This window comes from Pleuronectes platessa, chromosome 11 (genome assembly GCF_947347685.1).
Source record: "Pleuronectes platessa chromosome 11, fPlePla1.1, whole genome shotgun sequence".
NCBI classification, from domain to species: domain Eukaryota; kingdom Metazoa; phylum Chordata; class Actinopteri; order Pleuronectiformes; family Pleuronectidae; genus Pleuronectes; species Pleuronectes platessa.
The window spans coordinates 15,647,062-15,657,974 of NC_070636.1; the positions used below are offsets into that span (position 1 = coordinate 15,647,062).

Genomic DNA, 10,913 nt, shown 5'->3' on the forward strand with positions numbered 1-10,913 from the left:
TGTTTTCGAGATATGTGAGCCACAGACAGAGATTCCTGGAATTAAAACGGTCTTATTTAGTACAGCTGAAGGCCGACATTCCCAATACCACTCAAAAACCAGTCTCATCTGCTCCCTCACCTGTCACTCAGCCCCTATCTGAGCTCGTCTGTCCCAGCTGAAGGTCACAATATGGCTGATTCCTTTGGAGAGGCCCCGAAGGTCCCGAGGCTCCAAGCTGCTTGAGTAAACACGGCACAGCAGTTCATAAAGATGCATATTGTGTGCCTGCATCTGCTTGTGTGTGTGTTTGAATGAACGTGTGTATATTCAGGGGGTGTTCCTGTGCTGGGTTTCCTGACCACAGGGATACGTACATACCATTGGTAAGACCGGCTGAAATATAGATGTTGTGTTTTGTAAACAACAAAATGGATGTACTTTAGAGGAACATCTGGACAGGTCAGCCTTTCTCACGTGAAATATTCATCCTCCCACTGAATATGACCAGGGGACGGAGAAAGAGGGCCATTGCAAGAGAAAGAAAGGTGGAGGTGCTGCTGGTGGTTGTGGTTTTGAGGGGGGGATCTGAATTCAACAATAGGGTTTTCTCTCAACAGATGGAAGGCTGGCTGCAGGGATATAGTTCAGTGTCACAGTGGAACCTGATATCTGGTTATACTCCTCCCTCCCTCCAAAAACACAAACGGATTACATGCGGTTACATGAATAATGAAAATGTGATCATTTCAGTGACATGCGTCTAATTTGTAGCGCCACATTTGCGAACTGCTGACATGCCCCGTCAATCCGACCCTTTGTACCGCTGCACTGCTCAGGTGCAAGCAACAGATCGAGTTCTTCCAACAAGCCAATCAAAGACGACACTTTCTGCCGCCTACGGCTAAACGCAGCTCTCGCTTGAAATAACTGGCTGTTAATTAAAAATGTCTACGTGACCACAAGCACAAATTAAAAAAAGGGCACAAACAGTCCGATTACTGACGGCCCAGTGGTCCAAGCAGCTCGGTGATCAACTTTTCCCCTTCCTTCAGCGTTACCGGAGAAATTCACCGTGATCTGATCGTGCACTTAGTCAGCAAACTCAGCAATGAATTTTAATGATGTGCTTAGAAGTGCAAACTAACATGACAATGCTAACAAGAGGCCATTTAGGGGGAGTGGGGGGTTTATTTTGTAAAATTATCCTTCCCTCCTTAATAATTAACGACAGCCTATAAATTATGAACAAATCTGTAGCCTAACACTCAACGAGAGTGGGAAGGGTTGCCTAGGAGCACTGGCCTCTTCTGAACACCTTGTTGCTTTTCTCTTGTTGGGACCTGGAGTTTCTGCAGTATGACGGTAACATAGTGGGGAGTAAATAAGATGGTGGTGTAGAGGGGCGGGGAAAATACCTGGGGGCCGGAGGCCTGGGTGATCAATATTGAAGTCTGGCATAAGTCTGCGTGGCTTTAGTGCCCTCTGACACTGTAGCTGTTTTCAGACATGGACTCTGGAAAATCAGAAGGAGATTGTCTGGGTCTGACGCATATACAATAACAGGAGGATGTCCGGAAGATTCAGGTGAGGGGTGGCGTCTTGGAAGAGCACACAGGAGGCAGGACATTGTGGGAATCATGTTTTTGTTTACAGCACATCAACTGTGACGCAGGCCCTTATCACCTAAAGCTCTAGAATCTTTTGCAAGTCGATATTTTTCATCTTTGTGTACTTAGACATTTGGTATTCTTTTTGTTAGTTTTTCTTTTTTTTTTCAGTTGTGCATCTTTCATCAATGCTGCCACTCGCTCACTCTTCCCTGACACGTCCCTGCTGAATTCTCACATGGGCTGGCAGAAAAAGTTTTTGAAATGTCAGGAGCAATTGACTCAGACAATTGCGTTCTCACGTTGAGCCCCTCTGGAAAAGGTTTCAGGCTTCAGTGCATATCTGAAAGCAGCTAATATGGTTAAATAGTGGTCTAGGAATATAATGTATTAATTCTGAAAAAAAAAAAAATCTGCAGTTTTATCTAGCCCAAAACTGTGATTAGAAAATGCTAATAAACAAGTGCCAATTGTTGTTTTGTGCGACCCATTTCCATTACACCTTTAGCTAAGAGCAGGCCTCCTGGTTCCCACTGCTTAGTCAAAACAATAACTTGCTTTACGCGGTTGAGCCTCCATTTTCGGATGCTAAATCAACACAGCTGGACATCCTAAAGTTTGTGTTTATGTCTGTGCGCTACCTTTCCGACTTGGGTCTAAAAATAGGTCGGCAGCATCCTGCTGTGATGCTGAAGGTGCAGTCATCTTTCCTCTCCGAAGGACACAACACTGTCTGAAGTTTAGGAGCGGGGGGGGGAGGAGGAGAGGGAGAGGGAGCTGGAGGAGGGGGGTGGATGGGAGGGAGGGAGGAAGCGGTGACTACCGTGTGACAAGCGCCCTGTTCCTTCCTCCCAGGCCTGAGAAACAGGAAGTGCTGCACATAAGGCATTATTGTGACGGAGAGGAAATGCAAGGTCCTCTATAATAAGAGCCCAGATCTGGTTGTCAATGACAGGAGCCAGTCCTCCACGGGCCCACAGAGACCCGAAGGCCCCACCTTGTCAAAATACGTGCAAGCTTTGTGCTCTCTCACCAGCACCACTAACTTCTGGAGGATGTGAACTCAGCAGCTCAAAGATAAAGACAGGTGAATCAGATTTAAGATGATGCGTTAAACCTTTTGTTCTATGCTTAAACCCACCCACACAGAGATTGAGCAACAAAAGCGTTTCTAAGGGTTAACACAGGCATATGGGAAGGATCCACCCTGCTTGTGTTTAGCAGAAGCTGAGGGGGAGCCGGTTGCTAAGAGAAATGCAAGGCTTTGTGCCGTGCTCCCTCCCAGTTAATTAAAATCCTACTTTATCTGTTTCATGCTTTCAATCAGAAAGCTCTGGAAAGGGCCCAAGCCTCTGCATGTAGATAACCATAGCAATAAGATGTGATTAATAAAAGGGGGGGGTGCAGTTGCACTGCAGGTTGCAGCAATGCCCTGCTGTTGGTTTAAACGCAGGCACCAACCTCTGATCAGACTGAAATGGCTGAGCAGTGCCTCCCTGCAAAGTCCGCGCAAAGCAGCAAATTACATGGATGAGATGGGCTTTTGTAGGACATGACAGGTGCTGGCCACCTGTGGTCACGTGCATCTGAACTGCGGCGACGACTGAAACCACAGAGAGTCTGCATCACTGCTCAGCTGGTGCCAAGTCTAATGTTTTTTTTTGTCGCCCGTAATCAAAAGAAGTGTCTGCTAGCAAGGTTTTTGCTCAATTAACAGCAGATCCATCAATGGCCGCCTCAGCTTTTCACAATCAATTAACTGCAACACAGAAGCCAAGCTGCACGGGTAATCAATCACGCTGAGCTTAGCACATTATGCTCTAATGGGCATGTGTTGCTGCTGTTGGTTTTAGTTTGTGTTCCACCAGCCAAAGCTATTATTTCTCGACACTGTGATGTACTATCAAAACACAATAAATGTGAAAAATAATCTGTTCTAATAACTTCAAGTCCTATCAATATCAATGATCTAGATGTTACTGTTAGGAGTGCAATCAATTACCTTGAATAGATATACAATGTTAAAGTGAGATGGGTTCACAGGCTTTTAAAGAATAATACAAGTCAAATTATAGACAAGGAAGCATTTTGTCACAAATGATAGAAATATATTTGAAGTGAATTGGTATGCAGTGTACACTACAACAAAATCGCCTTTTCTTTCTTCTAACTGAAATTATTCTCATGAACACCTGATATCAAACCAACCTCTGAGGAACACAGGATATTTACTGCCATCTACTGTTCACTCTAAGAAAACACAACAACTGGAACGTCAAACATCTTTAAGGCAGGTGGTAATATGTGTTTTGTGACACCTCCTTTAGCCTGTGTAGGATCTGAACAGCTGAGGCACGGAGGGTGAGAGGGACTGGGGAGTCGCTGGGGAAATGTCGCCTCTCATCCCAGAAGTATCTTTAGGGATTTCAGTAGCACCGGTGCCGGCCGGCGTCACCCACTGGGAGGGTGTGAGGCCTGGCCATGAAGGAGTCGTCTCCACCCTGCCTGGACTTTTGATGTCCCCAGTGCTCGTTCCGGGGATCTGGGCTGACGGCATCTGGAAGGAAAGGCCTCTCCCTATGGCAGGTAAGACATAATGGGCCGACTGCTCGTTTCCAACAGGCCTTCCTCTACCTATTATGTTCATCAGTAGGTCTGTGCAGCCTCTGCCTATAGCCACAGTCAGGGGACTGACAGGGGACACTTGTGCTGGCCGGTCAGGAGAGGCATGGACATCAAGAGAGGAAACACTTGGGGGAGGTGTGGGTTTTTGGTTAGAGAGAAGGTCCAGTTGTGCTGATGGTGACTCCACAGTTGCAGGTTCACAGGAGCCTGTCTGACTCACCTCTTCTGGTGCAGGTGGGGTCTGGGATGGGATCTTGGTTTGGCGTTTGAAGCGAGCCAGCAGACCCTGCTCTGTGATGGGGTAGTGGTCCGCAGCCCACTTGTGTCGCTCCTGATGCATTTGCTGCAGCTGCCTGAGTTCTGTGGGCAACTCCAACACACTCTCCTGTGGAGGTAAACAGTTATACATTATTCACTCACCTTGATGCACGTGTGTCACTGTGCATTAGAAAGCACATGGTTCTGATTGTCAATTCAGAGGTCGTGAAACATTTAAATTCAATAATGAGGTGCTAACCAAAAATATTTATACTTATATAAATATTTTTGTATACTTATATCATCTTGGGGGCAAAAAAACTAAGAAACTGCCCATTTGTGAATTACCCACCATTCTGACAAGCTCTAACCCATCAGGTTCATAGTGGCTACTGTGAAGGTATGAATCCACCAGCGTCATGTAGTCAATCATCAAAGTATCAAGCAACACCAGTCTGAGAGGCTGCAGGTGGATCACTGACAGAGCCATGACCTTCAGCAGGGTCACAGGACACGGGCGCTTGAACAACATCTCTCTTTCTACCTGTTAAAAACACATACATCTCTTTTGCAGCTTTACTAGTAGGTTGTCTAAATATATATGTGTGTGTGTGTGTGTGTGTGTGGTACCTTGGTGAGCTTTGACTTCATCTGAAGGGACAAAAGCTGGGAGGACGGTACCTTCAGATGGAGACTCACCACCTCCTGCAGCTTACTGACTCTGTCAGGAAGAAACCCGCCTGTCTCTGAGTAGAAGCACATGACATCGGCCACCTTGACACATGTAGATAAAAAAATAAAAAATAAAGTGAAGACAAGCCATGATCATCATTATCATCATTATCATCATGTGGACTTCTGAAAAGTGGATGCTACTGCAATTTGTATTTACTTGTGTGTCAAAGACGTTGGTCAGCTTCACTCCAAACTGTGCAATCAGACATCCAGCGATGGCTCGGCAGTCGTGAATCACCTGCACCAGAATCAACAAACTGTAAATGTTATGATAATAATCCATAAACTGTGATTGAACAAGAACATCTACAGTGCTTACCTTTAATATTTGTTTATTTTCCAGGATCATAGACAGGCCGTTCTTAAAGGCTCGGGCTCCAAGTAACAGAATATCAAACAAGTATACCTTGTTTCTAGTGGCAATCTGCAGAAACAAAAATGAGACAAGTTATATTTTCCAAAGAAGGACGGAGGAAATCTAGACAGCAGAGGTTAAAGGTTTCACAGGATGTCTCACCTGCAGCCAACACAGCCTCCCATTCTGAAGCACCTCGAGTCCATCAGACCCCACACTGATCACATTCTGCTTCTTGATGTGCATCACCTAAAGGATGATAAGTCAAGACAGGTAGCAACATACACATGCCACCATTATTATTAAACATCAGCGCAAATTCGCATCCTGAAGAATACATGTGAAAATCACTTAAATCAGCTTACAGCAGGCCCAAACTTCTCATGGAGCTCGTCGATGACTACGAAGTTGATGTGCTCCTCCTCTTCCTCATCGCGATCTGCAAGAAAAGGAAAGTCCTCTCAAACGGGATGAAGGATTTCTCCCTCAAAAAACACTAGTTGTCTGTGTTTGAATGTAGATGTAGGGAATAGATGATTAAATGTACAAACGTACATGAAACTCACCCATGATCATTGTCTTCCTGTACGGCTGGAACTCCTCCACATTCAACTGGTCCTCCAGTCTGCTCTCATTGGTACTTCTGAGCAACACATCGCATGTTACAGCTTGTGGGGCCTGTATGTTGTCGCCAGCAGTGACACGTTGTGTGTTGTTTACTTACCCACTGTCCCCTTCGGTTTCGTTGTGGAACTCCACTGTTGATATGATGATGATAATAAATTTCAGATATCAAACCTTTGCCGCTATAACCAGGCACGTGCACAGATAGACCCCTAGTGGTGTTCAAGCACCTGCCCTTTTTCCCTGGATGAGAAAAGTGGCCTTCTGCTGGAGCCCAATTTTTTCTTCATTCATCAATATTTAAGAATAAAAATTACTCTCTTTGTCATCAATTCCACCCAAATGTGTTTTGATATCTAACGGGGCATTTATCTGAGTTTTGAATGTCGCCCCCGACATGCTCCGCTGCGCCCCTCCCTCCCCCTCCTCCTCCTCATGGCCGCTGAGCGCCAAACGGCTGCAGCCACTTCTCCTCTGACCCGCAGCATCAAACAAACAGGTAATGACGGTGTTTGTGCAATCCTCCGAAACTGTTTGGTGATAAATGAACCACAACATTAGCACCGCTGAAAACATTACGTCGCAACTGGTCCGACGTTTCCTAAAAGATAAACAAACAAAAAACTCACAAAATCCGTGATTTCAAAGCCTTGTCCAGCTGTTTACTGACGTTTGTCATGTTTAATGAAGAGAGAGAGGGAGAGAGATACAGACAGACAGAGAATTTAAAGGCAGTTTTACTGTTCTACAAATTAGACAAGTTCCCTAGTTTTGTTTAATTTAAAATCGTAATTGTTGATATGAAAGGTAGGTCTTAAGTTGAGCTACATGACAGTCTGGTGAGGTAAATTGTGGTATATTATTAGTGTAATGCTGCTTATGCTTCAAATCTGTCAGAAAACAGTAAAAATGTGTGTGTACTGTGTTGTCAGCTTTAAAGAGATTATGTAAGTCACTCTTGATTATTATGCACAACATTGATTTATCTAATTTACAAAATGTGCAGCATAATGCCAAGAAAAGAGAGATTTCAAAGCAGAAGGACGGGAAACTTCAGCAAGCAGCTCAGGGTAGCAGCTCTCTTTTATCTTGGATCAGGCCATCAACTAGTAAAACAGATGAGGGAGAATCAGTAACCCTACCTGGTCCAGGGGAGCCATTATTTATTTATTCAGTGTTATTATTTTTTATTTCATAAATAATTTTGTCGATGGGTGCCCTTTTTTGGGGTTTGAGCAACTGCCCCCCAAAATGTCTGTGCACGTGCCTGGTTATAACTATCCAGCCACTCGTGTCTGAACCCTCACGTGTCAGGAGTTCACTCACCATTGAGAATCTCACGCCCAAAGAATATTTTGGAGCCAGGATATCTGCAGCCATCACTGACACTAACCACTGAAACAAATAGACGTATATTAGCATTTGGCTAACTTTAGAAAAAACAGAAATGTTATCGGCCTACAGGCAATACAATAATTTAAAGACGTTAGCTCATGTTTAGCAGACAAACAGGCTAACTAAACAAAATGAATCAATGTATCTGACCGTCAGCTAGAACCAGCGTTTTGTTGGGATTTATCCTCTGGACGACGCCGAGGTAGGACGAGGTCTTCAGGGTCAGCTTGACGCGTTTCCCCTGGAGGATGCTCATGAACTGGATGTCGTCCACAACCATTTTTGATAAACGTGTCAATCTCAACTCAGGCTTTTAAAAACACAACGAACACGACACAAAGCCTTTCAGCGCCTTTTCCCTGTCAGCTACAGTGACGACGAACTGGGTGTACAACTTAGCACGTAGCAAGTTAGCTTAGCCACCTTAGCCACCTGTCATCAAGCTAAACCACCGGTTTAATGATGCGTTCACAAACTCTCCGTTAATTCCAGACTCGGCCTTTATCACCCCGCTGACCTGACCGATTACATATAATAAATGCATCTTCTGCTACATAAACATTACTTACAAATATATAGATTTGCTTTAGATGCAATACTATTTAGAAAATCATTTGAAAATATCTGACTTTGGTCATCAGCAGGAGAGTAAAATATATGATATTTTCATGAATCCATGCTGATGGGTGCAGGAGGTCACATAGGTTATTGTTTTCAATACACTTACTTTAAGTAAGATAGTTATTAAGACTTATAGTAAGTAAGGAAGTTTTATTGTGACAGTGAGGTAATCAAGCTAAAAGTCCAATTATTGTCAGTTAAAAAATACTATTTTAAGTGAGTCAAACCTTTTTTTTTTAACAATAGGCACTGTTCTCAGATTTCTTTCTTTAACACCTGCTTTTTCTAATACTGCTCAGTAGAGTGGTGGTGGAGCAGCAACAAGAGCTTTTACACTTAATACACAATCTACATAATAATTCATTTGATAATTCACAATAACTAAATAAGGCCACTATGTGTTTCCCAGGCGGTCAGGCAATAGCTCAGAATATCCAGCAGGGGGCTATCTGCACTACATTTGTTTGTCCCTTGGTAACATGTCTGTCCCATTTGAAGGAAATAAGTCTCTTAATTTAAATCCGCTTTAGAAAGTGTGAACATTTCCATGTATATTTCAGAGCAAACACTATTCATACTTTTAATTTAAACTGGGGATTGTGAATATTTGTGTCAGATTTTTTTTATATACCTGCATAATTGCAGTCAGCATGTAAAGTACGTGAAAACGAAACGCTTCCTGCTATTCAAACCTTTTAATTCTCTTCCTATATATTAAAAGCTCACACAGGGAGGAGGCTGATTCTCTGACAATACATAAATTAGACCTATAACTTCTCTGTGTTTGTTGCTGCGTCATTCGGGATCATGTTTTATTTTCTGAAACTTTTCAAGGGTCATTTGAAGATCAAAAGCCTATGAAGATGAAGAAATCCATCCTTCCATGCATCCATCCACCCATTATGTATACCACATATCCTTTGGGGGTCAGGGTCACATGAACACCTACAGACAATACTACAAACTCCAGAGAGAAAGGCCCTGGCCAAGCTTAGATTTGAAGCTTCTCCTTAAGTAGAATCACATCCCCTTTGTGTGAGATGAGTTCACATTTCAGTTCTCTCTTATCAGGATTTTGTTTGTTGGTTGTGACTCACTAAAGAGGCAATGGCCACACCCACCATAACACAAAGTCCTCACAGTAACGTCTGCTAATACACGCACTCCTCAAAAATAAAAATTCACAAGGTGGCCTTTACATAATATTTATTATTTGAGCAGTTCATTTCTGATAGCGTTGGGCTCAATAGCGTAACAAAATCTGATTCAAATGTGTGTTGAGCCACATGGGAGCAGGCTTAAGGCAGAGCTGGTCTGATAGCAGCAGAAAAGAGAACATCCATGTTATCTTATCAGGAGAAGCCATACAGCTGCTAACACACACGTTCTTATGCTTTTGCTCGGTCCAGTGTAAACACACAAATCCAAACATCTGCTCACAGGGAGGCTCCTAATCAAAGAGAGGATGCTCTCGGCTGCAGGAGGCGCAGAGATGTCTCAGATCTTATCACTGTCTGAATGCACCTCATTAGCTTTGTCCTCTCTGTGATTTCTCCTACTGCGATTTTCCTCAGTTAAATTCTATTGGAAATGGTTATACACAATAGTAAGCAGAGCTAATTTATTCATTTTTGTTCACGAAAGCAATTCTCTTAATTTCTTCCTCTACTGTTTTTATAATTGGATATTTTATAATTGTTTGGGATGGGGAGGTTCATATTATCCATCCTGCAGTTGAGAATTGGGAAGAACTTCTTGGACATTAAGAAGAGAAAAAAATTACATTATTTTAAATTATATAAATATGATATATATATTTAGGCAGAAAAAGGAGAAAAAACATCCAAATAATAGAATTTCACTCACACCAGAGTCAACTTCTAAGCCCTGGGCATTGAAAAAAATTATTAATCACTCAATTCGTTATTTTTTAATGTCCGCTGTGTGATTAACAAATGAAATTGTTTGTTGGCTCCATGTGTTCCAGATAAGACTGTGTCCTTATCACAGAGCTCGGTCCTCCACCCGCACCAGTGTGATAAGAAGCAGCAGACGTCTTAAGGACATCAACATCTTCTCTGGACCACCTACAGTACAATAATCTAATACCCCTCATTGAGTGGAGCCCATAAACGCATCCTCTGCTATCTCTGGAGGAAGGTCCACCCTTTCCTGTTCTGCAGACTGAACAAACCAAAAAGTTTTAGACATCTACTAGAGGAAACAGATCTCAGACATTTTCCATTTAGCCTCAGTAAAATGTCCAAGTGACCATGTGCAAATTTAATAAATTTTTCAGACAATATGATATGATTTAGATTAGAAAACCTTAATGCAGATGATTGCGAAATGTACTTAAGCAACACTAAGTAGCTTTTACTTAGCGACTGCGCCATCTGCAGCCACACTTGGTGATTCATTCTGTTGGTCTCCATAATTAGGTGGTTTTCATGTAGAAAAAAAACAAACACATCAATCGTATCAGTCTGATAACTGAAGTATAAGTGAACGGAGGACATTCCTACTGATTCCTAGCCTACTGAACCAGAGGAGCTTCCTCTCTGATAAATAATAGACTTATATCCCGGAGTTGAACGCCGCCATGCTGCACATTTAGAGCAAGACTCTATGCAATAGCGATCTGGGGGATGGAGTCAATTCTGTTTCAGCTGTTAACCATGAACTTTCGTACCCCTTTCTTAAAATCACCA

General features: G+C 43.0%; 1 protein-coding gene across 1 annotated transcript; it reads right to left on the bottom strand.

Annotated features, from left to right (window-relative positions):
- Positions 1-655: 655 nt before the first annotated feature.
- Positions 656-7,910, bottom strand: exd1 (exonuclease 3'-5' domain containing 1). Its single transcript, XM_053434889.1, has 13 exons — positions 7,732-7,910; positions 7,513-7,581; positions 6,287-6,320; positions 6,129-6,205; positions 5,928-6,001; positions 5,725-5,811; positions 5,527-5,631; positions 5,365-5,445; positions 5,103-5,246; positions 4,825-5,016; positions 4,435-4,599; positions 2,231-2,463; positions 656-671 (listed from the first exon to the last, which is right to left on the bottom strand). The coding sequence occupies exons 1-13, from the start codon at positions 7,859-7,861 to the stop codon at positions 656-658; spliced, it is 1,407 nt and encodes a 468-aa protein (XP_053290864.1). The 5' UTR covers positions 7,862-7,910.
- Between the last annotated feature and the right edge of the window lie 3,003 nt (positions 7,911-10,913).

Coding starts and splice junctions, on each gene's coding strand:
- exd1 (XM_053434889.1), bottom strand. CDS start 7,861: ATGGTTGTGGACGACATCCAGTTCATGAGCATCCTCCAGGGGAAACGC. Junction 6,206..6,286: donor GAAACCGAAGGGGACAGTGG/GTAAGTAAACAA, acceptor TGTGTTGCTCAG/AAGTACCAATGAGAGCAGAC. Junction 5,632..5,724: donor GGAGGCTGTGTTGGCTGCAG/GTGAGACATCCT, acceptor TTGTTTCTGCAG/ATTGCCACTAGAAACAAGGT.